The 27501-nt window shown below is 41.3% G+C and overlaps 1 protein-coding gene across 5 annotated transcripts; it reads right to left on the bottom strand.

Annotated features, from left to right (window-relative positions):
• Window positions 1-256: 256 nt before the first annotated feature.
• LOC116455239 lies at window positions 257-26609 on the bottom strand. 5 transcript variants are annotated; one of them, XM_032132961.1, is made up of 10 exons: window positions 23920-24007; window positions 23172-23289; window positions 20196-20321; window positions 16461-16583; window positions 16050-16216; window positions 14091-14192; window positions 11749-13543; window positions 8982-9116; window positions 8709-8889; window positions 257-7169 (listed from the first exon to the last, which is right to left on the bottom strand). In XM_032132961.1, the coding sequence occupies exons 5-10, from the start codon at window positions 16193-16195 to the stop codon at window positions 6916-6918; spliced, it is 2613 nt and encodes an 870-aa protein (XP_031988852.1). In that variant the 5' UTR covers window positions 16196-16216; window positions 16461-16583; window positions 20196-20321; window positions 23172-23289; window positions 23920-24007; the 3' UTR covers window positions 257-6915. The 5 variants fall into 5 exon arrangements, with proteins under 5 accessions (XP_031988852.1, XP_031989134.1, XP_031988767.1 ...); XM_032133243.1 differs by lacking the exons at window positions 23172-23289; window positions 23920-24007 and adding an exon at window positions 26457-26609; XM_032132876.1 differs by having other exon boundaries at window positions 23172-24058.
• Between the last annotated feature and the right edge of the window lie 892 nt (window positions 26610-27501).

Raw genomic sequence — 27501 nt, 5'->3', positions numbered from 1 at the left:
TTGTGCTTCTGATCTCTGCCACCACCAGCAGATCTGGGACACTTGTTCATTTATTTTGAGAAAAGTGCCAAATTCATCACAATTCCCCCAGTAACATCCCATTAAGTCCTCACTAAAGTCTGTCCTTTATTCTCAACTGCTTGATGTAAATCTGAATTTTCTGTGTGATCCAAGAGACACCCCCCCCCCCCCAGCCCCAAGTTCAACAACTGCCCAAACTTCCCCTTCTTCCACAGAACTAAAGCAACAAAAGCAGTCACAAAAAACACAAAGGATTTTAATTTGTCATGAACACGTAACAGGTCTTTTCGAGGCAGAATTACCAAACAAATTCAGCAGCTGAGAAACAGTGTGAGTTGATCTAAACAAGCTGTCACTATTTATTAGGGACATCCATACAACACAGGTGATTATTTAAATAAAAGGAATCAAACCACGTAGATAAAAAAAATAATACCAGAAAAATCACACTGGCCATAATTTGTTACAGAATTCTCCTGTTTCTGAGACTCTCACACATGTAACACAAACCTGATCAGATCAACACAGGTGGACATAACAAGGCATCCTGGTGTTCCACATAAAAAAAAATAAAAGGAAAAGCAGATTAAATTCCCAAGTTAAGGTGCACCAACACCCTGTGGCATCAGAGTACATCTGTGAAGGGGAATTTTAAGGATGTTACACAAGAGGTAGAAGTCAGATTTTTGCAGCGTTCAAACATCCACAGCTGTTTTACAGAAATACTTAAATAAGCCTAAATTGATTAGTGATTAAAGTCTTGCATAATCAACAATTTACTTTTTTTAAGCAAAGTTATAATTTCACATATTTCTGTTGGGCCCTCAGTAATATTTCCCTAGCAGTGTAAAATGGGATGTTTTAAGGAAGTGAGTTTGACCAACACACATGTCAATGCTACACTTCAGACACCAGACAGTAATATTAAAATATAGACACTCTTCATCTTTGTGTATCTGTCATAAAAAATAAAAGGAAACTTATTTTTCCCATCTATATATTGGAAATAGACTAATTCTGTGAAAAAACTATGCTCATTAAGTCAGTACTGTGCATAAACAAGTTGTGTTTTACTCAGTAAAAAACATAAAGCAATCTTTGTCTGGCAATGATTTTTACTCTGATTTATTCTCTCTCTAACCAGCTTTTTTTTTAATATATTATACGCAAACATATTCTTTTTTAAAGCTCATTTGGCAACAAGCAAAGAGGATTTTTAGCTCCAGTTCCTCCATTTGTTTAAAAGTTGCTCCTAGCCCAATGTATTTTCAATCTCTAACAGCACAAACACATACATTAAACACATTATTCTGCACCTTTGATTGCAGTATTGCTAATGAAGAAAAATAAGGACCTTCCACTCTATGTAACTGATAAATTTGATCAGCAAAGTTATTATTTTATTTTAGAAAATTACAAAGCAGTTATCCACCAAAAAAATAATTGATAAAAATCAGGCATCTCAAGTGCTACAAACCAAGAAAAAGGGAAAAAAAAGTGCTGGTGACTGACATGGATAAACTGGAATAAATCAAGGTCTCAGCATGGTTTAAGGCTCTATTTCCTTCGAAGCAGAACAGGAGAAAAACAAGGTGCAAAATTCCCAGGAACCCATCAGTTCAGCCCCAGTTCCTGCAGCAGGTACATTCCTCAGCTTTGAGAGAAAGCAAAATTATCCTGGCTAATTCCAAGAATCCGGATAAAAGAGGCTGGGAACTCATCCCTCTGGAGTTCCTTGTAACAAATGTTCAAGGTGAGCCACTGAGCTTGTGTTTAAAGAGCTCCTGAACTCAAGGTAAAGCAGCAAAGCCAGATCAAGACAGAAATCTCTTAAGAGCTGTGGCTTCAACAAAGCAGGCTCACACTCAGCTCTTCAGCAGCCCAATTATTCAAAAATAATAATTAAAATACATATCCCAAAGTCAACTGCCCTCCTATTGACTGATGTGTTCGCTGCTCGTGCTCAAATCTACAAACACTAAATAATCACCCAAAGTTCTTCCACTTCTACATCTCCAACAGGAAAAATAAATAAATCTGCAGCAGACTCTGCTCATAAGGAATTTAACATTGAGTTTTGCAGCTAAGGTCACGGAGTCTGCCACAGAAATAAAGATACAAAGAACAAAATCCCCAAACCCCACTGCTTTGGGTTGTGCCACCATGCAGCATTTGTCAAAACTGCAGCTCCCAAACAGAGAATGGGCCAAAAAAAAAAAAAAAAAAAAAAAAAAAAAGAAATTCCAATACCCAGCTTCCAGAGCAGGTAAAAACAGAATTAAAAAAAAAAATACATATAGGCTTAAGGTCTGTTTGTTGCATATTTTTTACAGTATTTAAACAAAACAAAAATCCAACTTCCTGCAGAATCAGAGCCATGGTTCAATGGTGGTTTAGTGAATATCCCACAGAGCCAAGCTGGAGTCTGCCACTGAAGGAAGAACACATTTGAACCACAACCAAACCCATTTTGTGTTCAGTCCTCCTTGCTCTTTGTCATTTCTTAACTCTAGACAAGCTGAGTTTAAATCCCACCTCAGCCCCTTCCCAGCCAGCAGCCAGGAGATGAGGTGATCCTGATCCCAAAGGGAGAACCACATCCCTCTGGCTTGGGCCAGCTGTCCCCAAGCCCTCTCCTGGTCCCTCAAGCTGGGACACAACCTGATTAAAACACACCTGGGAGCAAGGTCGGCCACCAGAGCAGGGCAGGAAGAAGCCAACTCTGCCCCAAATCTCAGCAGCTGCACCCTCTCAGCATCCACCAGCAGCACATGGGCAAAAGAATCTTGACTCAAGCAAAGACTCCTGGTCCCTCAAGCCCTCCTGACCATGGAAGCCAAAAGAAGAGTGATCTCCACTGGAATTAGGGCTCCCTGCAGCTCCTTCCTTCTTGAAGCTCCCTCTTCCTCCTTTACATCCCCAAACAAAGGGTTGCAGATCAAACACAACCAGAGGAAGTTGTGCTCGTGGCCACTTCTGGAAAAGTGCACAGGAAAGCCAGGGAGCTTCCCATAAAAACCTGGGGTATCCCCACACTTCTCTGCAAAGGGAAATACCTCGACAAAGCCTCTCACTCACATAACCCCCACTGTGAACCCTTCATTTCCTTCCAAGGGAAAAGGTGCCAGGAATAACCATAAGAGACTGACTGTGGACTAGAGCAGCATTTCCAAATTTCACACACCCAGGTACAGACAAAAACATTGGTAGTGGTGGTAAATACCAGCAGCAAAGAAAAATACTCAGTTTGGAAAGAATAAAATCCAAGAGCAGCAGTTTGGGAACTACATCTCACCCACTCCTGAAAAGGCCACAGCAAGACAAGTATCACCAACTTAAATAACCTCCCTGCATGCTGCTCTAATGAAAATAACAAATTAATACCAATTGATGAGTTTTAGATTATATAAATAGCATCAGAGCAACTTAACTGCCAGAGGGACCTCGTGGATACAGAAAAACAGAGATACAAAACCTATAACCAGAAAAAAAATAAAGAGTTCTTCCCCTGCTGCCAGCCTCCCTTCTGGGAATTAGTAAGGTTGAATCACCCTAAAACTCCAGTTATTCATACAGAATACACAAATAATTATAATTCTTAAGTCTATGTTGTATTGGACTATCAGTTTGGGATTTTAAAGCATTAAAGATTCACTACCAACTATCAAAAAGCACCCTGATAATAATCCTGACTTACAAAGGGACACCTGAGAATCCCATTTATTTAAACTGGAGCAATCCAGCATCCCTGCCACCAGGGCTGGCCACAACTCTGCCACCCTCTTCATCTCTCACCAAAAATTTTAAAAGTATAAATCAAAACAGGGCAAAACCCTAAACAATTAAATCTAAAGAAAGCTGAGTGGGGGGGTGGGGAGTAGAAGCATAAAAGAAGGGAATAAACTAAATTTTACCTGATTGCTTCTCAAAATGGGGAGGGAAAGGGGGATTTTCTTTTTTTCCTTCAAAACTCAAACTTGACTCCAAACCAAAGCCACCTCTTTGGCTTAAGTGTGACCCAAAACCTCAATTCAGCTTCCCCTGAAGTCAGTAAAACATCAGTACAATTAGTCCCTAAAGCCACAAGCATTATGCTTGTACTTATTCACACCAAAAAGTCAGTGCAAGACTTGCAGAATTTGTACCTTGTTGCCAAATTGGATACGAGGCAGCAAAAATAATGTTCTGACTGACAGAACTGCTGCAACTCCAGGCATTATTTTACAAAATAAAGTGGGTTTTATTCCCTAAAATGCAACAGGATTTGTAATAAAACAACAGAAGTGGAGCAGTCTGAGATGAGAATTGAAGACAAAAGCCATCCTAGGCCTGATGCTGTCCATAACCAACTCATTTAAAGAAAAGGGCACTTAAAAAAAAGCATTTTTGATCGAAGACCTGGAGTTTTGGTGAAGAAAACAGAGCGAGGCAAAGCGAAACACGAGCATTTGTAGGGCATGACAAGGAGCATCTGACCCGGGCACATGATCCAGGGGGACATTCCAGAGCCACAGTGCTCCTTAAAGAGCCCCAAACTGAATGATCTTGTGTGTGCAATTAACACAATTAACAGCCTGTGCTGATTGCAGTCAAATGCAGCCACTTTAAAATGCATTTTTAAAACATAACCCTTTAAAATGCATTTTTAAACTGAAATTGGAACCAGAAGTGACCACACAGCTTTTTACCACTCTGGAAAAATGAGACTGTTAAAGGCACATTAACTATGAACTAATTAAGATCATGATCCTTCACAATATTAACTAACACGTGAGCAGTACAATAAGAACCAATTATACCCTAAATATTCACCACTACAAAACAACCCTGCAGGACCCACAAGGGTTCTGTAAACAGAAAAAAAGAAAAACAACAGACCCAGACTTTCAAATTTGGATTTCCTGCCAGCACAGCAATGGTAAATTAATTTTAATTTGGGTAATTAAACCCCCAAATCAGCCACAAACTGAAATACTGCAAACTCCACTTTAGAGGTGTGGAGTACAATCAGTTTCACAACTGCAGATTGAACCTTCTTGAATTGGTTTGTGCAAATAAACTGCATGTGCACACAGAGAAAACACACTAAAGTAACTCTGGTAACCTGATTTTTAGGCTAAGGCTGAAAATAATCTTTTAATTGGAATTCACTTTCTTTAGGGAAGAAAACAAAATCTTGCTATATACTAAGAATCTGATTTCTATCTACTCTTGCTTTTAAACTTTACTCAGTGGGTTACAGTGAGGCCTGGGCAAATTTTAGCTACAAATTTCCACGCCTCAGTGGAGTTAAGGATGGCACTATTGAGACAACATCTGCTCTAGCAACATCCACGGATCCAGAACTACACAACTGCATTTGGAACAATTTTGCAAGTACAGATATATATGGGAACAGTTCTATAATTACCCACAAATATTTCAAATCTGACACTGAACACTGTGAGACACAAAAATCTTCATTTTTGTCCTTCAGATTTTGCTTCTATCCCCAACTTCATTCACTTTTAACCCAAGAACTGCTCTCCAAAGCTGTTCATTAATATCCTGATACTCAAGAACCTTAATTATTAGTACATATTAAGAGACTGTGTAACAGTAAGACAGTTGTTAAAGCACTGAAATATACCTAAAGGCCCTAAGAACACACCTTGAATTAATTATTCTTTTCTAATTCTCGCCCTGAACAGCTACACTCTGATTGTCTAAGCCACACAATGGAGACTAATTAACAGCAATTAAATATATTAAACCTTCCACATCAAAAAATAATCAGTTAAACAGCTTTGGTAATCTAGTACATAGCTTTGTGTAAATATTTTGCAAACATCCCTTTCCCAAAAAATCTCTATATAGCATGTGTATATTCATATAATAATACACAGAGTTCCTGAGTAAATCATTAAATCTGATTATTCGGAAGATTTGGCAAAATATTTAACTTCCTATTACTAAAATAGATTTTTAAATAAACATTCAATGAAGACATTAAAATAAATATGGAATGTGTCTGAAAAAAATTATAGTACCATGAACTTATATTAACAACAAACAATAGTTTTTTTAAATTAAGTGCATACTATGTTACTTGTTACTGGTTTTAAACCCACTGAGGAATCAGTAAATCTAATTTCTAATCCTGAGTGAGTCTTCTACCACCTGCTAACGTGTTACTTCCATGCAGTTCACACTGCAAAGCTACAAAATCCACTTTTTTAGTGGAAAAAGCCCAAGTGGACTGTGCTGCGGAAAAGCTCAGTTCACACTGGTTTTGCTGGAAACTGAACTGGCAGCACGGCTGCTGCAGCCTCTCCCACAACCAGCAAGGAACACTGATTATTCCCTGCCAAACTGAGTGATAACCCATCCCAAAAACCACCACCACAGCAGCATGCACTGCTCCTGGCACAGCGATGGGGAGCAAACACTCGGGGATCACTCTGGCTCTGGAAAGAGCTACACGTGGTGCAAAAAAATAAAAATAAAACAAACCCTGAACGATTTTTGAGTACCTTTAAATACACTAAATTGTCTCACTAACAAAAAAAAAGGAGAATTAAGTCCTACCACACTCTGGTTTCTCAGGTCCTGGCCTGACTCAGGGCTGATACAGAGCTTTGGACAAGCACATGAGGAAAGGCTCAGCTACTGTTTAGCTCCTCTGAACATTAAAACTCTCAGCAGCAGACACCAGCATCATTCAAACGGCGCTACCACCACGACACGCTGTGCCTCTCCACGCCAGAATCCCACTACCAGAACTGCACCACTGACCAGGCACATTAATTAACCCTTTTTGCCTCCTGACATCCTATGAAAATCCACCTCCCACGGTGCTGGGCAGGACCCGAGCCCTTCCCTCCCCATCCTCGGCTTTCCTTTCGTTATCTGCGGTCATTCCAAAACCCTCGTCGCTTCCTCAGCTTTTTCACTTCCTCTGCTTTCGTGCTCCACGCTGCTTTTCTCCTGGGTGCTCGTGCTTGAAGGACAAAGCTCTTGCAGTGCCCCTTGAAGAAGGGGCTGTTGTTTTTCGGGTCCAGCTGGGGGGGTTTTTGGCAGGGTCACCTGCAGCGCGCACCAGAGCGCGGTGCGAGCCCTGCGCGTGGCACCAGCCAGGGCTCGCAGGGCAGCTGCCAGGGCCAGCACGTCTGCAACAGGAAAAACACATCAGTGAACAAGCCTGGGAATGTTATTACATGTTTTGGTTTTTTTAAATTGCATAAATTCGTTCAACTCGCGGCCTTGAGCAAACAGGACTTAAGGGGTATCTGAGCTGCACCAGTAATGACAGCTACAACATCTCATGTGAATTGTCTGTGCAAAAAGGGTCTAAAATGCTGCAAAAAGGGGCTAAAATGCTGGTGGACACTGGGCAAGCTGCTCTCCTGAGGTTGCAGGCAGGTTTGGGACTTTGCAGGGAGAAGAAGGGAACAGTGATTTTTGGATGGGTGAGTAAAAGCACAAAGGTCCAGTCGAACTGAGATAAAATCCTAAAGCAGCTTTACAGGGGATTTGCTTGCAACTGTGAATCCTGCAAGGCCAGCGACTGCAAACCTGCACATTTCCAGCCAAAACTGCTGATACTGCAACCTTTCAGACGGAGATTGTTGACTAAATCTGGGACTAAGTGGACGAAGCTGCTCCTACACTTCTCTGGGAATTTAGGAAGGGTGGGGGTCTCACCAAAACCTGTCACTCAACAGGAGGGACCAGGACCTGAGGAGGCCATAACTCATTGTAACAGATGATAGAGCTGTTATTTGTAGGACTGGCAATATTTAGATACCATATTGGCAATAAATCTGCTCATATTCATCCATTTAACCACTGCAGCCCACCTCTCCTGCCTGGCCAAGAACCTTCCTTCTACTATTCCTGACTCACACTTGGAGTTAACACCACATGAAAATTTTAGGAGTCACTTTAAAAGTCAGTTTGCATATAGGACTATTATTCTAAGGGCATGACGTTTTAAATTTACTTTATATTTTAATTTTAGACACCTGAATTGCAGAAGCAAAACATTTTTACTCTCTTTCCCTCACAAGGAAGAACTATTCCACAGCCAGAGGAACCTCACTGTCCACTTCAGCAACAAGGAGTGAATTCCTCTTTTGTCCTGAGACAAAGGTATTTTCTGAGGAAAAAAATAATATTATCTTTTACCCCAAACCATGAATTGCCACATTTACTGCTGCTACAGGTTATTCTGGGTTTACTTAAATGGAATTTGGGAAACGTGGAATGTCATTCTTGGTGGGTTTGTGATTTATGTAGATTGATTTACACAACACTGGCAATTTTTTTTTGTTATTTTATAAGGAGCAGAGAAAGTATAGCCATAGCAGCAAATAATTCTACTTGCTTAAAATTCTACTTGCTTTTACTTTTAGAACCACCATTTATGGTTAGGTAACATCAGTGAAGAGTTTTTACAGTTCTCTTCTAGTCAGGAGGAAAAAACTTCCAAGTTTTAAACTAGTAACAGGAAAACCAAAAAAAAAAAAAAAAGCAGTAGAAATCAAAGTGATTTGAAGTCTTAAAAAGCAAAATTGTCTATTTGCAAACCTTCTTTTGCTGAAGTGACAAGAATTGCCGCGTATTGCAAATTTGCATTTTTAAGTGGAACATACTCACAATTAAACCCTCGACAAAGCTTTGGCAACTCCAGGAATGGGCAGCATTACCTTTCTCACTGTTATAGCGTGGCACCCCGTGGCTCTGGGGGTTAGCAGCGTTCACCATCTCATCCCTCCGACGTGCCTGGGTCACCTGGATGGCTTCCAGGTGGAGCTCCAAGGCCCTGGAGATGTTCCCGTGCACAGGGGCACCACCAAGCCTCTCCATTTTCCCTATTAGTGTGAGCACCTGGCAGAAGAACACCGAAAACCCCAAAGCATTGATTAATAAACAAACAAATCCTGCAGGAACTGCGGGAATTGCAGCTCCACAAGGCCTACCCTGGCTCGTTCCCGGCACTGGTCGACAATCAGGCGATCCACGCGGGATGGGTTCGCAGGGAGCTGGGACACGGGGCTGCTGCTGGAGCTGCAGATGCGCTGCCCTGGGAAGTGTCTGGCAAGGTCAGCCTCAGTCTGCAAGGGAAATCATTTCCCAGTGTGATTGTTTGAAATCAGCACAGTATCAGCAATCCGGTGTTGGAGCTGCTCAGAATTTTCAGGTGGATTAGGAGTGAGCGGCCTGTGTTAACTCCTGACGGCATTTACAGAAAGATGTTCCCAAATATCACCAAATGGGCTCAGAAGGGACTTTAGTGATCATCTCATTCCACCCCCTGCCACGGGCTGGGACACCTTCCACTATCCCAGGTTTCTCCAAGTCCTGTCCAGCCTGGCCTTGGACACTTCCAGGGATCCAGCTTCTCTGGGCACCCTGTGCCAGGGCCTCACCTCCCTCACAGCAAAAAACTTCTTCCTAAATCTAATCTAACCCTGCCCTCTTTTGGTTTAAAGTCATTCCCCTTGACTTATCTCTATATTCCCTCATCGAAAGTCCCTTTCCAGCTTCCTTGCAGGAATCCTTCCCTAATTCAGACAGCACTGCTCAGTGGCAGCCTTTAGAACAAAAGCTGTACAACTTTATTCTAATTAATCTTAGACACAGACCCAGCCAGATTCTGGTGTAGCACCCAAGAAATGGGTAATTGAGGTGGTGCTGATTGATGGTGGGATCTGATGAGCTTAAAGGTCTTTTCCAACTTAATGATTCTGTGATTCCATGAATTTAAACCCTGACCCTCTCACTGCTTCTCTCAACCATCACATATTATGGTTATTAAAAGAACCAGGTGATCACAGCAGCATAAATTGCATCTGAGGTGCGTCAGGATGAAACCACATTTAACATAAACTGATAGCAGCTTTTTAACAGAGAAAATATTTTTCTTCAACAGAGAAAATGTTTAACACAACAGCCAAACTTCCACTGAGAGTGATTTTGTCAGTGTCTAACACAGACAGTGACTAAACATCACCAAACCTATTTTTGGATAGGAAATTCTTACACCTGGAGTAAAAACAACACAGCCTGCAGTATATTCCTTTTCTCATTCCTTCTCCAGGGTACAACGGATGTAGGAGAGAAGGGTCAGGTGCTGCACTGCAGTTCAAAGCTAAGTCCACACCCACCCTGCTTACATCTGTACTCAGAGTATGTGCTGAAGTCCTTCTCTTTTTGCTTTACTGACACTTCCACAATATTTGGTCCCTGCCCTAACACGGATTACAAGAGCTGACTCTACCTGCACTCATCATCTGAGGAGCCTGAAAGGCATCCAGAAAAAAAGAAATGGATGGGGAAAGGATCATGGATTCATATAATGACACCAGGTAATTAACAATTACAACTAATAGGCAATTAACTAAACTACACACACATTTAATATTGTGGACAACGCCTAACTTGTGGAAATGCTTTAAATGTGAGATCCCTGGAAAAGTGAGGTTTATGAAAGGAGACAGGGAAGCTGTGACCCCAAAGCAGCTGCAATGAACAGGTTTCTGGGAGCTGAAAGGGCTGAGCGATTAGGCAAGGCAGAGAGAATTAAATCAAATCCCAGGGGGAGCTTCTCTCTTCTTGCAGTCATCCCCTCCTGAGGAACGTGTGCTTTCGCTGTAGGAGCAGGAGCCAGGCTAGGGCAGCTGGCTTGGAGCACTGAGAACAGTTCATATTCTGTAACCACAAAACACCCTGAGAAACCCAGGGCAGCTTGCTGGGATAAAACTGGATCACTGAGAATGGACCAGATCAAGGGGGTCAGTTAAGCCCCTCTGATTAATAAGCAGGTGGTACAAGGATAAACAACTCTCCTTTAATGATGAAATCAAAAGCATGAGACAAAAACTATGACTTGGTCTTTGCAAATGACTGAATTGTCCCAAATCCTGCTCGAGAACAGGAAACAAACACTGGAGCAAGAACCATCCCTTTCTCCCTTCCAGAGAATTCCTGGAAGGCCAGGCAGGCAGAGAGGAGCCTTGTTTAAAGGAATCCATGAGAGAGCAACACAGGCAGTTCCAATCACAATTTCAAAAGTCCACCAGCAAGGCCCTGCAGCTGATGATGGAAAGAAAAAGGTGTTTTCCAGATCTGATTTGGTCAGACACCTTTACCCAGTGCCCAGGAGGTTTCTCACACGTGGAAGAAGCCAAGCACCCAGTGCATAATTAGAACCAGGGATTATGGACAATTTAGTTTCTGAGCCCTGGCATGGAATTCAGGGATTTGACTCCTCTTGGGAAAGCATTCCTGCTCCTTTAGAGCACAGAGCTTTCACTCCCAAGTGCAATACCCTCATTAGCAGTGTGATCCCTCCCTGCCAGCAGGTCTGGGAACGAGTCTGAGGCAGGAAAGTGACCGTAACGAGAAGAGCATGAACTGAAATTTCCTTTGGGAACAAGAAAAATATTGTAGTTTTTCTCTACAACCACACAGAGGGTGCCCAGCATTAGTTACTTCATTTTCTTTTTTACTAAAGCCAGAAATTCACTACAAGAAAAAAAAAGAGTAAGAGAAAGCTGCAACTACTACTGACAGTAAAAACCCAAATCAAATTAACAAAAAACCCCCCAAACCAACCAAAAAAAAAAAAAAAAAACCAAAAAAACCCCAACCAAGCAAAGAAACACCATAAAACCTCCTCTCTTTCTTCACACGATCTAAAACCAGTCAAGTCTTTATCAGGAGTCATCACCAGTTGTGGTTTACCTTCTTCCTCTCTTTCTCCAGAGCTCTCCACTGCTCATAGCACTCCTCCAGTCGGATGTGAAGCTCATTAGCAGGGCCACTGCGGCTCCTGGGAGGTCTGAACTTGTTAAATGGGGTTGGAAAGGCAAAGTAGGGGGCAGGGATTTCCCCAGGGAAGAGATCACTGATGAAGGGACTCAAGGGGTTGAAGTCGTCATAATGAAAAAGATCAACAAGGTCCGAGAATGGAAATGGCGGCGGAGGGAAATTAAAATTATTTCCTGATGAAAACAGTTGGTGATTAAACAGAGGAAAGCTGGGATTTTGCTTAAAATCAGACATTAATGGGAAAGGAGGAAGCAGAGAAGGATTGATGAAATCTGACAAGCTGGCACCGTTCTGCTCGTGCTTTTTCGGGAACGCGCTGAAGGGCTGGTGGTTTGGGGCTGCAGATCCCAAATGAGGGATCCAATTCCTTCTGCCTCTTCTGTCCTCTTTATTGCCATTTTCCTGGCTCTGCTTTTTTGGGAACCTCTGGTATTTCTCAGGGTCTTCACCTGCAGCTTTCTGCTGCACGAACCAGTCGGGTGAACAACGAACGGGGAATTTACGGCGCCCGTCCTTATTGATCCCAGCGTCCTCCTGGGATCTTCCAATGGGTCTCACCTGCTTCTGACTCTCCGAGACAAAACGAGGAACCCCCAAATGATTGGAAACTCCATTTGATGTTTGTAACCTCCCACCTTTCCTGGGAGGGAGGGCAGGTAGGAGCTGGGAGTAGTAGGAGGGCTGTGTTAGAGGCTGGTGGGTGGGAGAGCCCCCAGACATGGTGGAAACCCCTGATGAGGACTGGGGGCTCGTTGCCATTTGTATTCCATATGGAGCATCAGATGCAGCTGCCAGACTTTTCCCATCCAGCCACACACCCCCCTGGTATGAGGAATAACTCCCATTCTGCACGTTTTTCACAGATAAATCATACTCAGCTACTTGATGAGAGCTTTCCTTAGGGCCCAGATTCACCGTGCACTCATTATTATTGTTATTATTAAAAACATCCCCCAAAGTAAAGCCACGATGGCCATTAGGCACATGGGTTTCCTGGGGTTTTCTGCCTGTTCCTCCAGAAAAGTGATTTTCTTTCAGGGGTTGATTGAGAAAATGAAGTGATGGATGGACAGATGACTGCAGCTTGGGAGCAGCTGTGAAGTTTTCGTATCTTTTAGAAAACAGGTGGCTGTCCTGGGGTACCTTATCCCAAGAGTTATCCACAGGCTGATTGGAAAGATCAGGGGAATACTTAGTTTGTCCTTGGGGATAATTTTTCAGAGCTTTTCCTCTTGCTCTTTCGCTTTTCCAAAGCTCCTTCTGAATGCTGGGGCTTTCCTTCATCCTGTTCCGAGGGTAAAAAGGGCTAAAATTGGACCCACATTTTTCACAGTCTCTGTTTACCCCCCCGTGGTCGTAAGTGCACAAATGCTGGTTACAGCTCCCATTTGGGAAGGAAAACCCCTCCTGGGGAGCCGTGGTGGTGGTGTTTTGCAAAGAGGAGTTTTCAGGGTAAGTGTTCCTCAGGGCATTGTCAGGGGGAGCACGGGGAGAGAGCCAAGACTCGATGAGCTGAAGGTCTCCCAAACCTCTGCGCAGCATCTCCACATCAGGAGGCTCCTGCAGGGGCTCCTGAAGGCAGCTGGTGCCCAGCAGGTTGGGAAAATCCTTGTTTGGAACAGAATGCTGAGCTGGAAGCCCTGGGAACTCCCCATTGCTGCCCAGATCAGGTGTCCACACAGGGGGAAACAATCTTGATAGAGAATTCCTGTAACAGAGTGAAACAAACCTCCTGTCATTATTTTAAAAGGTTTCTTATTTTAAAATAATTCACATATCATGGTTATTCCCCAGAATTACATTGTTAACCCATCATACACAGCTCTCCTCAAAAACAGGAGAAATATTCCTACTGCAGTTGAGCAAATGCTCTGTGAAATCTCATCACCAACACTGTTTTATCTGCTGTATGTTCAGAAGTGCAGAGTTTATTTGGATTTATTAAATATTTCAGATTCCACTGTATTCAGTCAACTCCCTACTGGTTAAAACTAATTATCATCTTTTTTCCTCCTCAAATGCTCCAAAGCTGACAGAAAACTTTAGAAAATTTGCATTTTTAACAGTCCATTGTTTTGTTGGGTGTTTTTTTTTTTTTACTGACAAGTGAAATAAAGACACTTCCACATTTTAAGGGGATTTAAAAGGTCTTCATTACTCAACTCCGAAATAACTAAAAATGTGTATCACATCAGTGTGACAATGGGCATAAAAACCAACACACAAGTGGATAAGAACTCTCAGAACAAGCTTACCAATCTGTAGCTGGTTCTGGCTTGTTTGGCTCCTCCAAAATGCTTGACACCAAACCAAACATATCAGGGCCACTGCCAGAGTAAGAAAGACTTATTGGTGCCCTGGAAAAAAAAAAAAACAAACCCAAAATAAAAGTTTAAAGAACTATTTTTCTCCTAAACAAAACAGGCAAAAAGAAGATCAAACCTTTGTTTAGCAACATTTTCCAGTTGTTCTGAATTTAATGTGTCCTCAGCATCCCTGTGCAGAAATGTTCTTGCATTTGTGAATTCGACAGCCCAAGTGAAGGAGAACAATTTTCCTGACTTTTTGTTTCACCAGAGACTCTCCAAGCAGCAAAACATTCCCCTCTCCTTCCAAGAAACAAAACTATTCCACAGACATTCCTTCAAACCTTGACCTTCTCATTTAGAGCATAAACAGGATTAATATTCTCCAGGTCGGGAGCATTCTAATTTATCTACTTCAAATAATTCAAAACCTCTTATGTTGATCTCAAAAAAATAAGTTATATATACACTTAAATTATACTTTAGTTGAACCACTTTGTAATCCCCTTTTGAACAGGATTTGGTCAAAATTTTAGCAAATATTTCTGGCAAACACCCAAGGCTTTAAACAATTTTTAAACAAACCCAACTTTTACTTCAGGTGCAAAATGAGATTTTTATAGAGTTGTTTGTAATGACTCCTGACTCTTACTCACAAGTTAATTTAAACAATGCTATTAAAGGTCTCCTTCCCTCTCTGCTCATTGTTTTGCTCCAACAAACTTCCCTCACCACCCTGTTCTGATTCCTTCCAGTGTCCCTGAAGATCTCCGAGTTTCCCCTGGCGCCCCACAATTGCTCACTGACTTTGCTGATTAACAGAGACCAGAAAATGTGGGACAAGTTGTTAGAAAATCACCTTTTTCATCTCTTGCCACTGAAAATCAGTGAAAATCACACCCTGCTGGCTTTTAAGACCTCAGCACATTTTTACTTCTCACTCCCTCTCTGATTTACTCCATGACTGCTCAGTTTGCTCTTTAAGGGATCTGGTCTGTGTGATTTTATTTGGGATACACCAAACTGCAAAGGCTCTTGAAAATGTTTTGTGAATGCAGAACTGATATTTGATAACCAGCTCTTTTCTGTATCTTTGTCAAATAGCAAAGTCTTTTCTTTTTCTTTTTTTCTTTTTTAAGGAGACTTCAAGGAGTATTGAATATCTGCAGACATAATCCATGTCTGGCTCAGAATGGGTGCAGACATGGATTAACTCTAACTCTGTAGCTTTTTCCTTTTCAAAGCTATCTTGCAACAATCTAAAGGCTTCTTTTAAGAAAATATTGTATATTTTAATTAGCAAATTGCCACTCCTTGCTTAAAATTAACTCTTACAGCTGACACCAAAGCTGTGTGATCCTTTATTCAGAAAAAAAGCATCACTCTGACACTTCCCACTGAAAACCAGCAAAAAAAATAAAGATTTTTTTGCAATCCATGTACCTTCCTTAAGGTATCTTTCACCACCTTGGGAACCAGAGGACTTCACTTTCTCCCCACCTCAAATTTTGTTCCTTACTAAGCAAATGATAAAAAAAAAAAATGCAGTGAGGCATTAGAAATGCTCATTAAAAGAGCATTTTCTCATCAAAAGCTGCTGTGCCAGCCTCCACCAACCAATTCCTCCCAAAAAAGACAACATTCTGTCACCATCACCTGGCTTTGAGATAGAAAAAAGAAAAAACCCCCCCACCTTTTTTCACCACCTCAGTAATAACCACTACAGAGCAAAGAAAATCTACTGAGAGTTTCCAGTGATACCAGAAACTCGCTCCCCCCCCCCAAAAAAAAAAAAAAAAAAAAAAAAAAAAAAAAAAAAAAAAAAAATCAAGAATCCCCCATTTGTTCTTCACCACAAGAATTCCAGTGCTCCAGAAACCCCTAAGGCCACAGCAGGAATGCTGATACCTTTTCTTTGGGCACTCCTGAAAGGCAGTTTGGGATCCAGGATCCTCAGCACATCCTGGCCAGTTGCTGCACAGCCGGGAGGATTCCAGAGGCGTGGGGGGACTGGGGACTGCTCCCAAAAATGGGGAGAACAACTGAGTGTCCATGGTTTGCTCCCTGCTGTTCACCTGGGGTGGGAAGAGAAGGGAATGGTTTTTAGTATTAGATGTTCATGCAGTGAGCAGTACAGGCAGCAAAAAGCCAAGCTTTGCTTTTACTTCCTGAACTGAAGGAATTTTTTTCAGGAATGTGTAACGCAGCCACGACAAAAGGATAGAGTCTAAATCATGTTCCCTCCTTTGCCTTAAATTAGGCAAAGTCTGACAAATCTGTCTTCTAAAAATGAACACACAAATAACAGAACTGACTTACTGCACAGTAACAGGAATTCTCCACAGGTTTCACATTGTAGGTGTTGGCGTGGCACGTTCACAGCTCAGAATCTCCTGCTCTATGAGACTGGGAATGCACCTGTCCCAGGCAAACACATCCCCTCTGGAAAACAAAGGGGAGAGCCATCATGCCTGTCAGATCCCCCAAAAACACAGAACACTCCAATGGAGAGCCCGTGGGAAGCAGGGAAACTCCACGGAGCAAAACGTGGGTAAGAAATGTAACCCAAGCACTGCTCCAGGAAAGAATACTACAAATAAATTATTTATTCAGAGATTATTTATACCAAAAAAGACTGGAGCAGATGATACTTGAGGTCCCTTCCAAACTGGAAGAGTTGGAATTTAATTTGTCTTCCTTGCTATAAATCCTTGGCCTAGTGAAAGCTGTCATGGACTCAGATCTCCCTTCCTGGGCACTGTCTGAAAAGGCTGGGCAGAAATATTCTCTGGCCAGGTGTGCTCCTACCAAGAGCAGGACAGGACAACCCTGCAGTGAATGTTTTTAAATCAAAAAAAAGTTTACACTGAGAGTTTATCACTTGCTATAAACTGATTTTACACATCCAAAGAAATCTCTATTAAATAAGAGAATTAGAGGTACTAAAACCCTGTGGAGGCTACACAAATATTCTGGAAAAATTCCATATGAACGTGCTCTCAGTACTCATGTCATTAAATCAGGCACAAGAACAACTCACAGAGGTCCATTCTGACCCTGCAGAGGAGGGGAGGAGACTTTCTGCTCCAAATGACTCCTGAACAAACACAGGTATCCCTTAGGATCCAGCAAGGCCAGAACTCCACAGGAATTTAGCAGAATCCCCACACCAACGCCCAGCCCCTGGTGCTGTTTGGGCTACCAGGAAGCAACACAGAGAGAAATTCCTGCCCCTTGGAGAGGCTATAAAATACTTGTGCATAGATTAAAAATAGGATCTGTAACAAATGGATTTATGTTTTATTTTCAGAGTCATTAATCACTGCTAATGTGAGTTGTGCAGGACAATGTGTCTAAAGCCCAGGAGAAGAGGGACTTCATGTACCCTAGATAAGGCTCAGTGCTTCCAAAACACTGGAGCCTGCCCTTCCACCCAGTCAAACACAAATTCTCCTCTGGGGTTCACACAGGAGCTACTAACAAGTTGCAGGGAAAAAAAAGGGGGGAAAAATGGGATAGAATCATCTCAAAGTTAAAAACCAACAAATTAAATGCTGCCTCTAAATAAAAAAAAAAAAAGAAAAAGAAACCAAATTATAACTCTTACAGTCTTCAGTAGGGCTTGCACTTTATTCCCCTTCAAATCCTGGGAAAGCCACTGGTGCTTTACCTTCCAAAAAAACCAATAAAAATCTACATCTAGAACCCAGATGGGTTATTGGAATGGATTCTTTTCATTCAAACAGCTGAGGAGCAGGCAAGCAAAAGTATTTACCAAAACCATTCACTATTTCCAAAAGCCTCAAGCAGTTCTTTGTACTTAGATTCTCTTCCAAAGTGTCTTTCGAGGAGAAATACATGAGCACAACTTCATCAATAAAATGTTAATATTTCAAGTATAAATTGATATTAAGGAGTATCAAAGCTATTAGACATTGATACTATTGTGGCATGAAAAAAGGAGAGATTTACACATTAAGAGAAAGTTGCTCCCTGTGAGGGTGGGGAGGCCCTGGCACAGGGTGCCCGGAGAAGCTGTGGCTCCCCCTTCCTTGAGAGTGTCCAAGGCCAGGTTGGAGCTCCCTGGGATAGTGGAAGGTATCCCTGCCCATGGCAAGGGGTGGAATAGATGATTCTTAAGGTCCTTTCCAAGCCAAAACATTCTGGGATTCTGTGATCTTGCAAGATCAGTAAAGGATGTGTCCGAGACATTTTCCACACAGAGGCTTCTGCCTCCCCAGCGCTGCCCGAGATGGGCGGCTGAAAACAGAGATCTACCCCTTGTGAAAATCCTCTCTGCAAAGATTCCACAGCACTGGGAATACAGCAGGACACTCCCCTCTTACTCCTCATTACTGGAAGTGTTTTGTTCCTAGTGCTGTCCAGCAAAGCTCTGGAAGCAGTTCAAGACTGTCGCTGTTATTCCGAGATGCCACAAGCTGCTGGCAGCGCACTGGAGGCCCCTCAGGCAGCCTGGAAGGAGTTTCAGGAGTTTTCATGGAGAATCCTAAATTATGCCAGTGTTATGTACATCTGGGGGACTGAAACAGAATGATTTGGGTTGGGAAGAGACCTGCAACTTCCACTATCCCAGACTGCTCCAAGCCCTGTGCAACCTGGCCTTGAACAACTCCAGGGACGGGGCAGTCACAGCTTCTCCGGGAATCTGTGCCAGGGTCTCACCACCCTTTGGGAAGGATTTCTTCCTCTTTAGAGATGAGAAGAGTTTACGGCTCATATCACACTTACAGTTCTCTGAAAAGGTATTTTATAAGCTGAAAAATAATGTAATCACAGCTAAATACTGCTTCATTGTATAATCAGAAGAAAACTGCTTTCACTGACATCCAGTCCCATCCAAAAGTTCTTGATTTTCCAAACAAAAAGCAATGAAATTTGCCAAAAGCCTTTTTACAGCCACTTATCCTAAAGCTGCAGGATCTCACTGCTCCAGAGCACTGCAAGAACAGCCCTGATAACAACAGTAAACAGCAGCACTGCAGCATTATCACATCCACACTGAGGGGATTCTGCTCTGATTTCTTGGCAGGATAAATACTTCCTGTTTATTTCTTGGGTTTTGTTTCTTGGCAGGATAAAGCAAACAGAAAAAAGCACTGTTTTGGGGGTTTTTTTAAGACTTCTAAAAACTCCCACCTATGGATATATTAATCTACAGCACGCTGGGACTGTCTGACTCATTCAGGGTGCACTGCTAGGGATTCTCCGAAACCAGGGGGTAACAAAAAGTTAAAAAAAAAACCCCAGAAAACTCTAAATTGCTTTTTTGGATTATCCAGGAAAAGAACCAGCACAAGTAAACAGGCAACAAGGATATGTAAAAAACCAAATTCAGGGGAGAAAACAGGGCAGTTACTCAGATCTCTTAACATCAGGGCTAAAACCATAAAAACAGCAGATTACTGAAGACTTCCTCCTAAATCCTGAACTCGCAACATCCAGAAGATTTGTCACCACCCCAAAGGGAAACGTTCCTTTTCAGCAGCTAAAGAATCAAGAAACTTTTTTTTCCTGAAAAAAAAAAATCAAGTCTGACAGATCCCTCTTAGCTGGGTCAAAAGCACTTTTAAAAAAGCACCTTTTAAGGTGGGCTGTTTGGGGCAATAAATACATTTATGAGGTGCTTGTTCAATATATGGGTTCTGCTGTCCAATTACAATTAAGAACATTCACAGGCTCACGGGCCATTTGTTTATTTTGTTTTAACACAAGCATCTAAATACTCATTTCATACCCACAAAGATTTTTTGGGGGTTTTTTTTGGGTCTATGGTAACTTCCAGCAGCTGTTCTTCAGGACTTTGTGGTGAGTCTCACAAAGACAAGAGGAGTGTGGGAGGATCTGCTGCCTTCTGTGACCAGAGGATCACTCTCCTGCCCTGACACAAACAGGGAAAGCTGCTTCATCTGGGATGTAACATTCCCTCCAGGTGCTGAGGTTTTCATGTAATGTGGCTATTCACTATAAAACAAACACCTCACACAACAAGTTTTTATTTCTGTTTCCCCACAAAAATGCAGTTTTTGAACTCACTTGTGGCTGGCAATGCCCAGGGGTGGCACTTGGACCGTGTCCTTGTTATCAGTACCCAGGTTCTCTCCTCTGGAGTGTGCAGCATTGCGTGGAGGCAGGAATTAGACTCCTAAGGACAAACTTCTCCTGTTTAAAAGCAATTAAAAAACCCCAAAAGAAGCAGTTACCAGGTCTGTCAGAGTTGTGTTTATACATTAAACACATTTCTAGCTCCCCCTCATTGCTCCTTCCATTGTGTCCCCACGCACACTCCCAGGGCTCCTCCAGTACCACCATCCCTATCCCGAGACAAGACAGGGAAGTCCATCCTTCCAGGGAAGGGAACGGAGCTGGGAAGGGGCTGGAGCCCCAGGAGCAGCTGAGGGAGCTGGAAAGGGGCTGAGCCTGGAGCAAAGGAGGCTCAGGGGGGACCTTGTGGCTCTGCACAAGTCCCTGACAGGAGGGGGCAGCCGGGGGGGTCGGGCTCTGCTCGCAGGGAACAGGGACAGGAGGAGAGGGAACGGCTTCAGGCTGGGCCAGGGGAGGTGTAGATTGGATATCAGGGAAAATTTCTTCCCTGAAAAGGGTGGTCAGGCACTGGAGCAGGATGACAGGGAAGTGGTGGAATCACCACAGTGTTCAAAAGGAGACTGAATGGGGCACATGGGGACGCGGTTGGACTGAGAGGCTGGATCTGAGAGGTCGGATCTGAGAGGTCTTTTCCAACCTTAACAATTCCATGTTTCCCAAGAGCACTCCAGGTAGAATGTTCTGACTCCAAAATCCTTCCCTGTGCTCTCTGCACACCCATTACAGCACAACCTCCTGTGTTGTGGACACCTCCCCATTAAGAGGGGAGCGTCCAGCTGTGGCTGTCCCCTCTCTCACGTGTGACACTCCTCAGGCCACAGCAGAACAATGGCCCAGGTGAGCAAATCAATGCCCTGCACAAACCTAAGGCTTCATCTTCACTGCCACAAAGCTTTGACTGGGGGAAGGACAGCTTTTACAATGAAGATAAATTAAGTGTGCAGCAGTCACATTATGATAAATTCTCAAAACCTGACAAAGCAGCTGCTCCCATCCTAAATGAAGGTGATGATGTCAGACTATATCCACAGTCCTCTGTGGCTGATCTACAGCATTAAGGATTTGCCTGATCTCATGTCCAACCTAGATTTTGCTGCCAGGAATGGGATCCCACCACAACAGCCTTTCCTGAGCTTTAAACTGCTTTATTTATCACCTGTTCTTCTGTCAAAGCACCCTTAACCATACACATTATTGATCTGGCTACTCATTACCTCTGTGACACAACCCATCTATTTGCAGCTTTAGAAGGGGATTTCACAAAGCACTCATGGATATCCTAAAGCCCAAACAACAATCCCCTGATCTCTCTAAACAGGAACTACCTGAAATCATGGGAAACTCCCAAAGCGTTGCAGGTGCTGCATTTGGGCTTCACAGCCCACATCAGAGTCCAAGTGAAGCTTAAAATTTACACAGGTGCTCAAAACAGGTCTGAGTGCTCCAGACTCCATCAGAACCATGGATTTGCAGGGGTCACTGCCTGTGGCTGCTGCCACTTTGCTCTAGGGGTTGGTACAAACTGATGCTTCTTGCACTACAGGCAAATAAAAAGGGGATTTCAAACATTACCTCGGCGTTTCAGGGAGATAATGAGGAAGGCCTGAAAACTTCCTCCTACACTACAAGTTCCAGAATCAGGCATCAGGTTTGAAAACCCACATTTCTCTCTAACACATCTCTTTTTGGACTTACTTTGTATTTAGGCCTACCCGCTTTACAAAGCTATGTGGCAGAAAGTTTTTTGGGATGAGAGATTTCAACCTGCTCCTCAACTCCATCCTTGAAACAAGGCACTGGTACCTTTCTCAGGTACTTCTTCCTGAGCCAAAAACCCCCACCCAAACACACAGAGCATTTCTGCAACACTTATTTTAAAACTTCTAATTCACAAGCTCCCCACTGACTGAAATTCTTGCTTTATTAAAAAAAAAAAATAAAAAATACAAGGAATGATTTGCCAGCAGGTAGTTTAGAAACAAAGCCCTACTCTACATCGCATTTAAACTGTTTCAGAAAGTAACTAATATTGTTTTCAATGATAGATTTTTATAGCTCTACACACTCCCAATTGTTGTCCAAAGCCACAAGTACTCTGAACACTCCAGTCCCACTATTTCTAAGTATTTTGTGTGCAAAAATGACTGAAACCCTTACTCTGGGGTTTCAGATTTTATTTTTTTATGCAGGCTCCATGGAAATATAAGAGACTGTAATTCACCTTCATTTACAATTCCTACCACGTGTCACACTCCATTATCTCCTGGTAGTCCAGGGAAACACAAGGGAATATTAAACAAACAGGTAACGAGTTTTTACGGGACTTCCACTCACTTTAAAGTCAAATAATCCAAAGGCACCTCAAGTGCCTAATTTGTAGATAATGCCCTGTGCTGTAAAACAGGATTAATGGTATTAACATAAACCTTTTTGCTCAGGAATATAAAATTCCAGCTGGAGTTATAAAATATTTCTCCATATTCATTCTGAAACATGGCCTACCCAGTACAGTTTAGACTCCACTAAATCAAAACACCTTTCCAAATCCATTTTTAAACACACAAAAATGATTTAACTATTCACTGCTGAGTGGGGAAAACCCACACTTATTGAAGTTACAAACTGGTGTAACATGTGGACAAATAAATAGAACTTTTTTAATCAGTTGCATCAGGATCAGGAAACACGAAGTAATATATAGAAGTTTGTGTCTTAATTTCATTAGACTCCTCAAATCGGATATAAAGCCACTTTTTCCCACTTGAATTTCCTCCTCACTTTGTGAAATTCAAGTACTAAAAGGCGTCCTCAGGATTACAAATTCGAGCAGAACACTGTCACGACGTCCCTTCAAAGACCTAAACTGTTTCTTAAGAGAAATAGAGGAGTTTTTAATTTTTTAATTACCTGGTTGCAAAGTTACTACACGTCTCAGGGAGGAGATGAGAGCAAGCATTCCCAAGTTTCCCATTCACGTTGGGAAAGACTTTTTAAGCCTGCTGCTAGGGGACTCCGGTGCTCAACACTAAAAAATATTTGTGTTCAGAGAAATACGGGTTTTGTCATGCGCCCACAATCACAAAATCACTCTAAAGGCTGAGCACTGTCAGGAAACACACACGACACTTCACTTTAAACGACAACAACCTCAGCAAACATTACAGCGCAGAAATCACTTTCCTGGGTGGTTTCCCAGCTGCCCAAACCACCAGCATCCCTCCGGACCCCCCGAGCATCCCTCCTGGAGAGCGAACGGCGCAGAAACCTCACCCCGCAGCCAGAGCCAACTTCCACCGCGACAAACCTGCGCGTTGTTGGTTCCCACCAGCCTTTCCCTGCTGCTTTTCCTGGCCCGGCGGGGAAGGAGCGGCCGGCAGGACCCGCAGCCCGTCCCCCCGGTGCCACCGCGCCGCTCCCCGTCCCCTGCGCGGGGGGGTCCCCGCTCCACACCGCGGTTACTACACGCACTCTGTTGCCAGGCTATGGAAAAGCGTCTCCTCCGCTCCCCGGAGCCGCAGGAAAGCAGCGGGAAACCCTCGGAAAAGCCGCGGGTTCGGGGCGGCGGGCAGGGAACGGCCCCGCCGGGGGAAGCGCAGCCCGAGAGGCTCCGAACTCGACGGGAAGCGGCGCCGGTTCCCTGTCCCCGAGATGTCACCTCCTGTCTCTCCAGCCACACGCCCTTCCACGCTGCTCGGCGGCTGCCGGAGCCCTGCCCCGGCAGCGCGGACTCGGCTGCAGCCAGGCCCCGCCGGGGAAGGCAGAAAGCCGAGCTCACATCGCGGGAGCCGCCGCTGCCCGGCCGGTCCCGGCCAGGCAATGCCTGATGTCACCGCAGGGCCAGGATGCGCGGGGACGCTGGGAATTGGAGTCTTCTCCCTCTAGCCCAGCGTCGGGATCCCCCTTCCCACGGGGCTTTATGGGCGCTGCCCGGAAAGCGCGGCCGAGCGGAGCCATTCGATGGGGAAGGGAGCGCGGGGAGTTGGGGAAATGCGGCTCCTCCTCCCCAATTAGCAGAAGTAATTTGCAAGTAATTACGCTCAGGTGATCGCTGTGCTATGTTTATATATAAATGTATACCTGTAAAAAAGTATATATATAAAAGTATGTGTGTGTATATACATTTAAAGTATATACATGGTGTAAAAGCGAATGTGTAAAAGTGTACAGGTATAAAAAAATATAAAAGTATATCTATTAAATTATGTGTATATGTATATTTAAAGTGTACATAGATATGTAAAAGTATAAAAGAATATCAGTATAAAAGTATATAAGTATAAAAGTATATATACCAAAGTACATGTATGTGTATATATATATTTAAATATATGTATGTGCATCTATGCGTATATATATATTTAAAGTATATAGATGTGTGTAAAAGTGAATGTATAAAAGTATACAAGTATAAAAAAATAAAGGTATATATATTAAATGATGTGTATATATATTTAAAGTGTACATATATATGTAAAGTGTATCTATAAAAGAATATCAGTATATAAGTATAAAAGTATATATACCAAAGTATGTGTATATATGTATATATATTTAAAGTATATACGTGTGTGTAAAAGTGAATGTGTAAAAGTGTACAAGTACAAAAAAATATAAAAGTATATCTATTAAATTATGTGTATATATCTATTTAAAGTGTACATATATATGTGAAGTGCATCTATAAAAGAATATCAGTATAAAAGTATATAAGTATAAAAGTATATATACCTAAGTATGTGTATATATATGTATATATATTTAAAGTATATACGTATGTGTAAAAGTATACAAGTATAAAAAAATATAAAAGTATATCTATTAAATTATGTGTATATGTATATTTAAAGTGTACATATATATGTAAAAGTATAAAAGAATATCAGTATAAAAGTATATAAGTATAAAAGTATATATACCAAAGTATATGTATATATATATTTAAAGTATATATGTGTGTAAAAGTGAATGTGTAAAAGTATACAAGTACAAAAAAATATAAAAGTATATCTATTAAATTATGTGTATATATCTATTTAAAGTGTACATATATATGTAAAGTGTATCTATAAAAGAATATCAGTATAAAAGTATATAAGTATAAAAGTATATATACCAAAGTATGTATATGTATATATATATTTAAAGTATATATGTGTGTAAAAGTGAATGTGTAAAAGTATATGTATAAAAAAAATAAAAGTTTATATATTAAATTATGTGTATATATATATTTAAAGTGTACATATATATGTAAAGTGTATCTATAAAAGAATATCAGTATATAAGTATAAAAGTATATGTGTATATATGTGAATATATATGTATATATATAAAGTATATACATGTGTGTAAAAGTGAATGTATAAAAGTATATAAGTATAAAAAAATATATTAAAAGTATATATATAAAATTATGTATATATATGTACATATATTTAAAGTGTACATATATGTGTAAAACTATATCTATAAAAGAACATCAGTATAAAAGTATATAAGTATAAAAGTATATATACCAAAGTTGTGTATATCTATGTATATATATATTTGAAGTATATATATGTGTAGAAGCGTGTATATATATATATATATAAAGGAATTTCAGTATAAAAGTATATAAGTGTAAAAGTACATATTTCTAGTGTGTGTATGTGTAAAAGTATATATATATAGAGAGAGGAATTTCAGTATAAAAATATGTAAGTGTAAAAGTACATATTTCAAATGTGTGTGTATAGATGTATATATGTGTATATATATATTTAAAGTATATATGTGTAAAAATATATATAAAAGAATATCAGTATGAAAGTAGATAAGTATATAAATAAAATATATTAAAAAATATATAAAATTAAGTACATATATATGTGAATATATTCATTTCTATAAACTATATTTATATGCTTATATATAAAAATATATATGTATTTATATTAGTAGATATTCGTGTATACATACTATATTTATATAGTTATATGCATATAAAAGAATATATACATTAGTGTATATATTAGTGGATGTATACTATACTTATAGAATAATAAACTATATATTTTGATGCTTCCAAACCCATTTAAGCTGTAATCAGGAAGCCCAAACAAGTGAGGAAATTTCAATTGCTTTAACAGCATATAAATATACATATAAATATACAATAACATCATATTTAGCAGTAAAAGGATTGCACACCTCTTGTATCTCTGGGGGTTTGGCATCTCCAATAATTCACTGGAATTAAAGATTTTTGGTGCTGCTGTGGCATTTCTGTTCCTGTCTCCCCACTCAAGGTGGGATCATCCCAGCTGTGTGAAGGTGAAGGTGAAATCAAGCCCTGTGAAAAGAATTAAAAATGACCTTTGTTTTAATTAAGGGCTTTCTTCCATGCTAAGCTGACTTGCATTCTCCCCTTTTCCAAGTATCACAGTTGCATTTTCTCAATTGTTAAACATTTTTTTTCCTTAATAAAGTCATGGGTTTTCCCCAATTCTTTGCCTTGGACTACAAATCTTGATCATCCCCCCACATCACCCTATTTTTAGCCCTACAAAAAAGAATGAGCAAATGTAATTTCAGCAAATAAATGTATCCAGAGGCAATGGAAAAGGGAAATGGATCCTTTCTGAGGAAAATTACACAAAACCCAGTTAAAATGCAATATAATTGGGTTGCTGGGAGGTGGAGTCCATCATCAGTCCAGCATTATTAATCTTGAGACTGGAAAAAAGAGAAAGTGCTAAATTCCAAGTAAATTTAAAAAAAAAAAAAAAAAAACACAACAAAAAACCCATCCAAAAAAATCACAGATCTGCCCTTCAACACACATTTATTTAAGTCATCCGAGTTCAACTCCAAAACACGAATAAAACTGCACTGAGAGAACAGAATGTGAGTGGCACACAGCACACAACCTTCCCCAAATGTGACATTTATTCCCTGAAGCTTTTCTGACACAGCAATAAGTAGGAAATGAGGTCAGCTCTCCCTAAAAACCTCAGCCTTTGTTTGCTGTGTTGCTGTTCCCCCTCTGGTTTCTGTCCCAAAACCTCCAGTGATTTTCCCAGACAGCAACTGTCACCCTCCAGCTCCTCCCAGCTGTCTGGTGTCAGCACAACTAGAGAATAAAATAATATATAAACCTGAAACAGGAAGCTTTTATACCCATTTCCACTTTTTTTTCCCCCCCGAAAACCCAAAAAGATCAAAAATCTCAAGCAGGGATGAAGGAAAACAGAGA

Source organism: Corvus moneduloides, chromosome 1 (assembly GCF_009650955.1).
Source record: "Corvus moneduloides isolate bCorMon1 chromosome 1, bCorMon1.pri, whole genome shotgun sequence".
NCBI classification, from domain to species: Eukaryota; Metazoa; Chordata; class Aves; order Passeriformes; family Corvidae; genus Corvus; species Corvus moneduloides.
Note: the sequence above shows the minus strand (reverse complement) of the source record. Positions and strands in the feature narration are given on the sequence as shown.

Bases quoted from the DNA above. Each gene is read 5' to 3' on its own strand.
- LOC116455239 (XM_032133243.1), bottom strand. From the start codon at position 16,195: ATGGACACTCAGTTGTTCTCCCCATTTTTGGGAGCAGTCCCCAGTCCC. The intron at 14,193-16,049 runs GTATCAGCATTC...TTTTTTTTCCAG, and splicing joins CAGGAGTGCCCAAAGAAAAG to GGCACCAATAAGTCTTTCTT. The intron at 13,544-14,090 runs GTAAGCTTGTTC...ACTCTGTTACAG, and splicing joins CCAGAACCAGCTACAGATTG to GAATTCTCTATCAAGATTGT.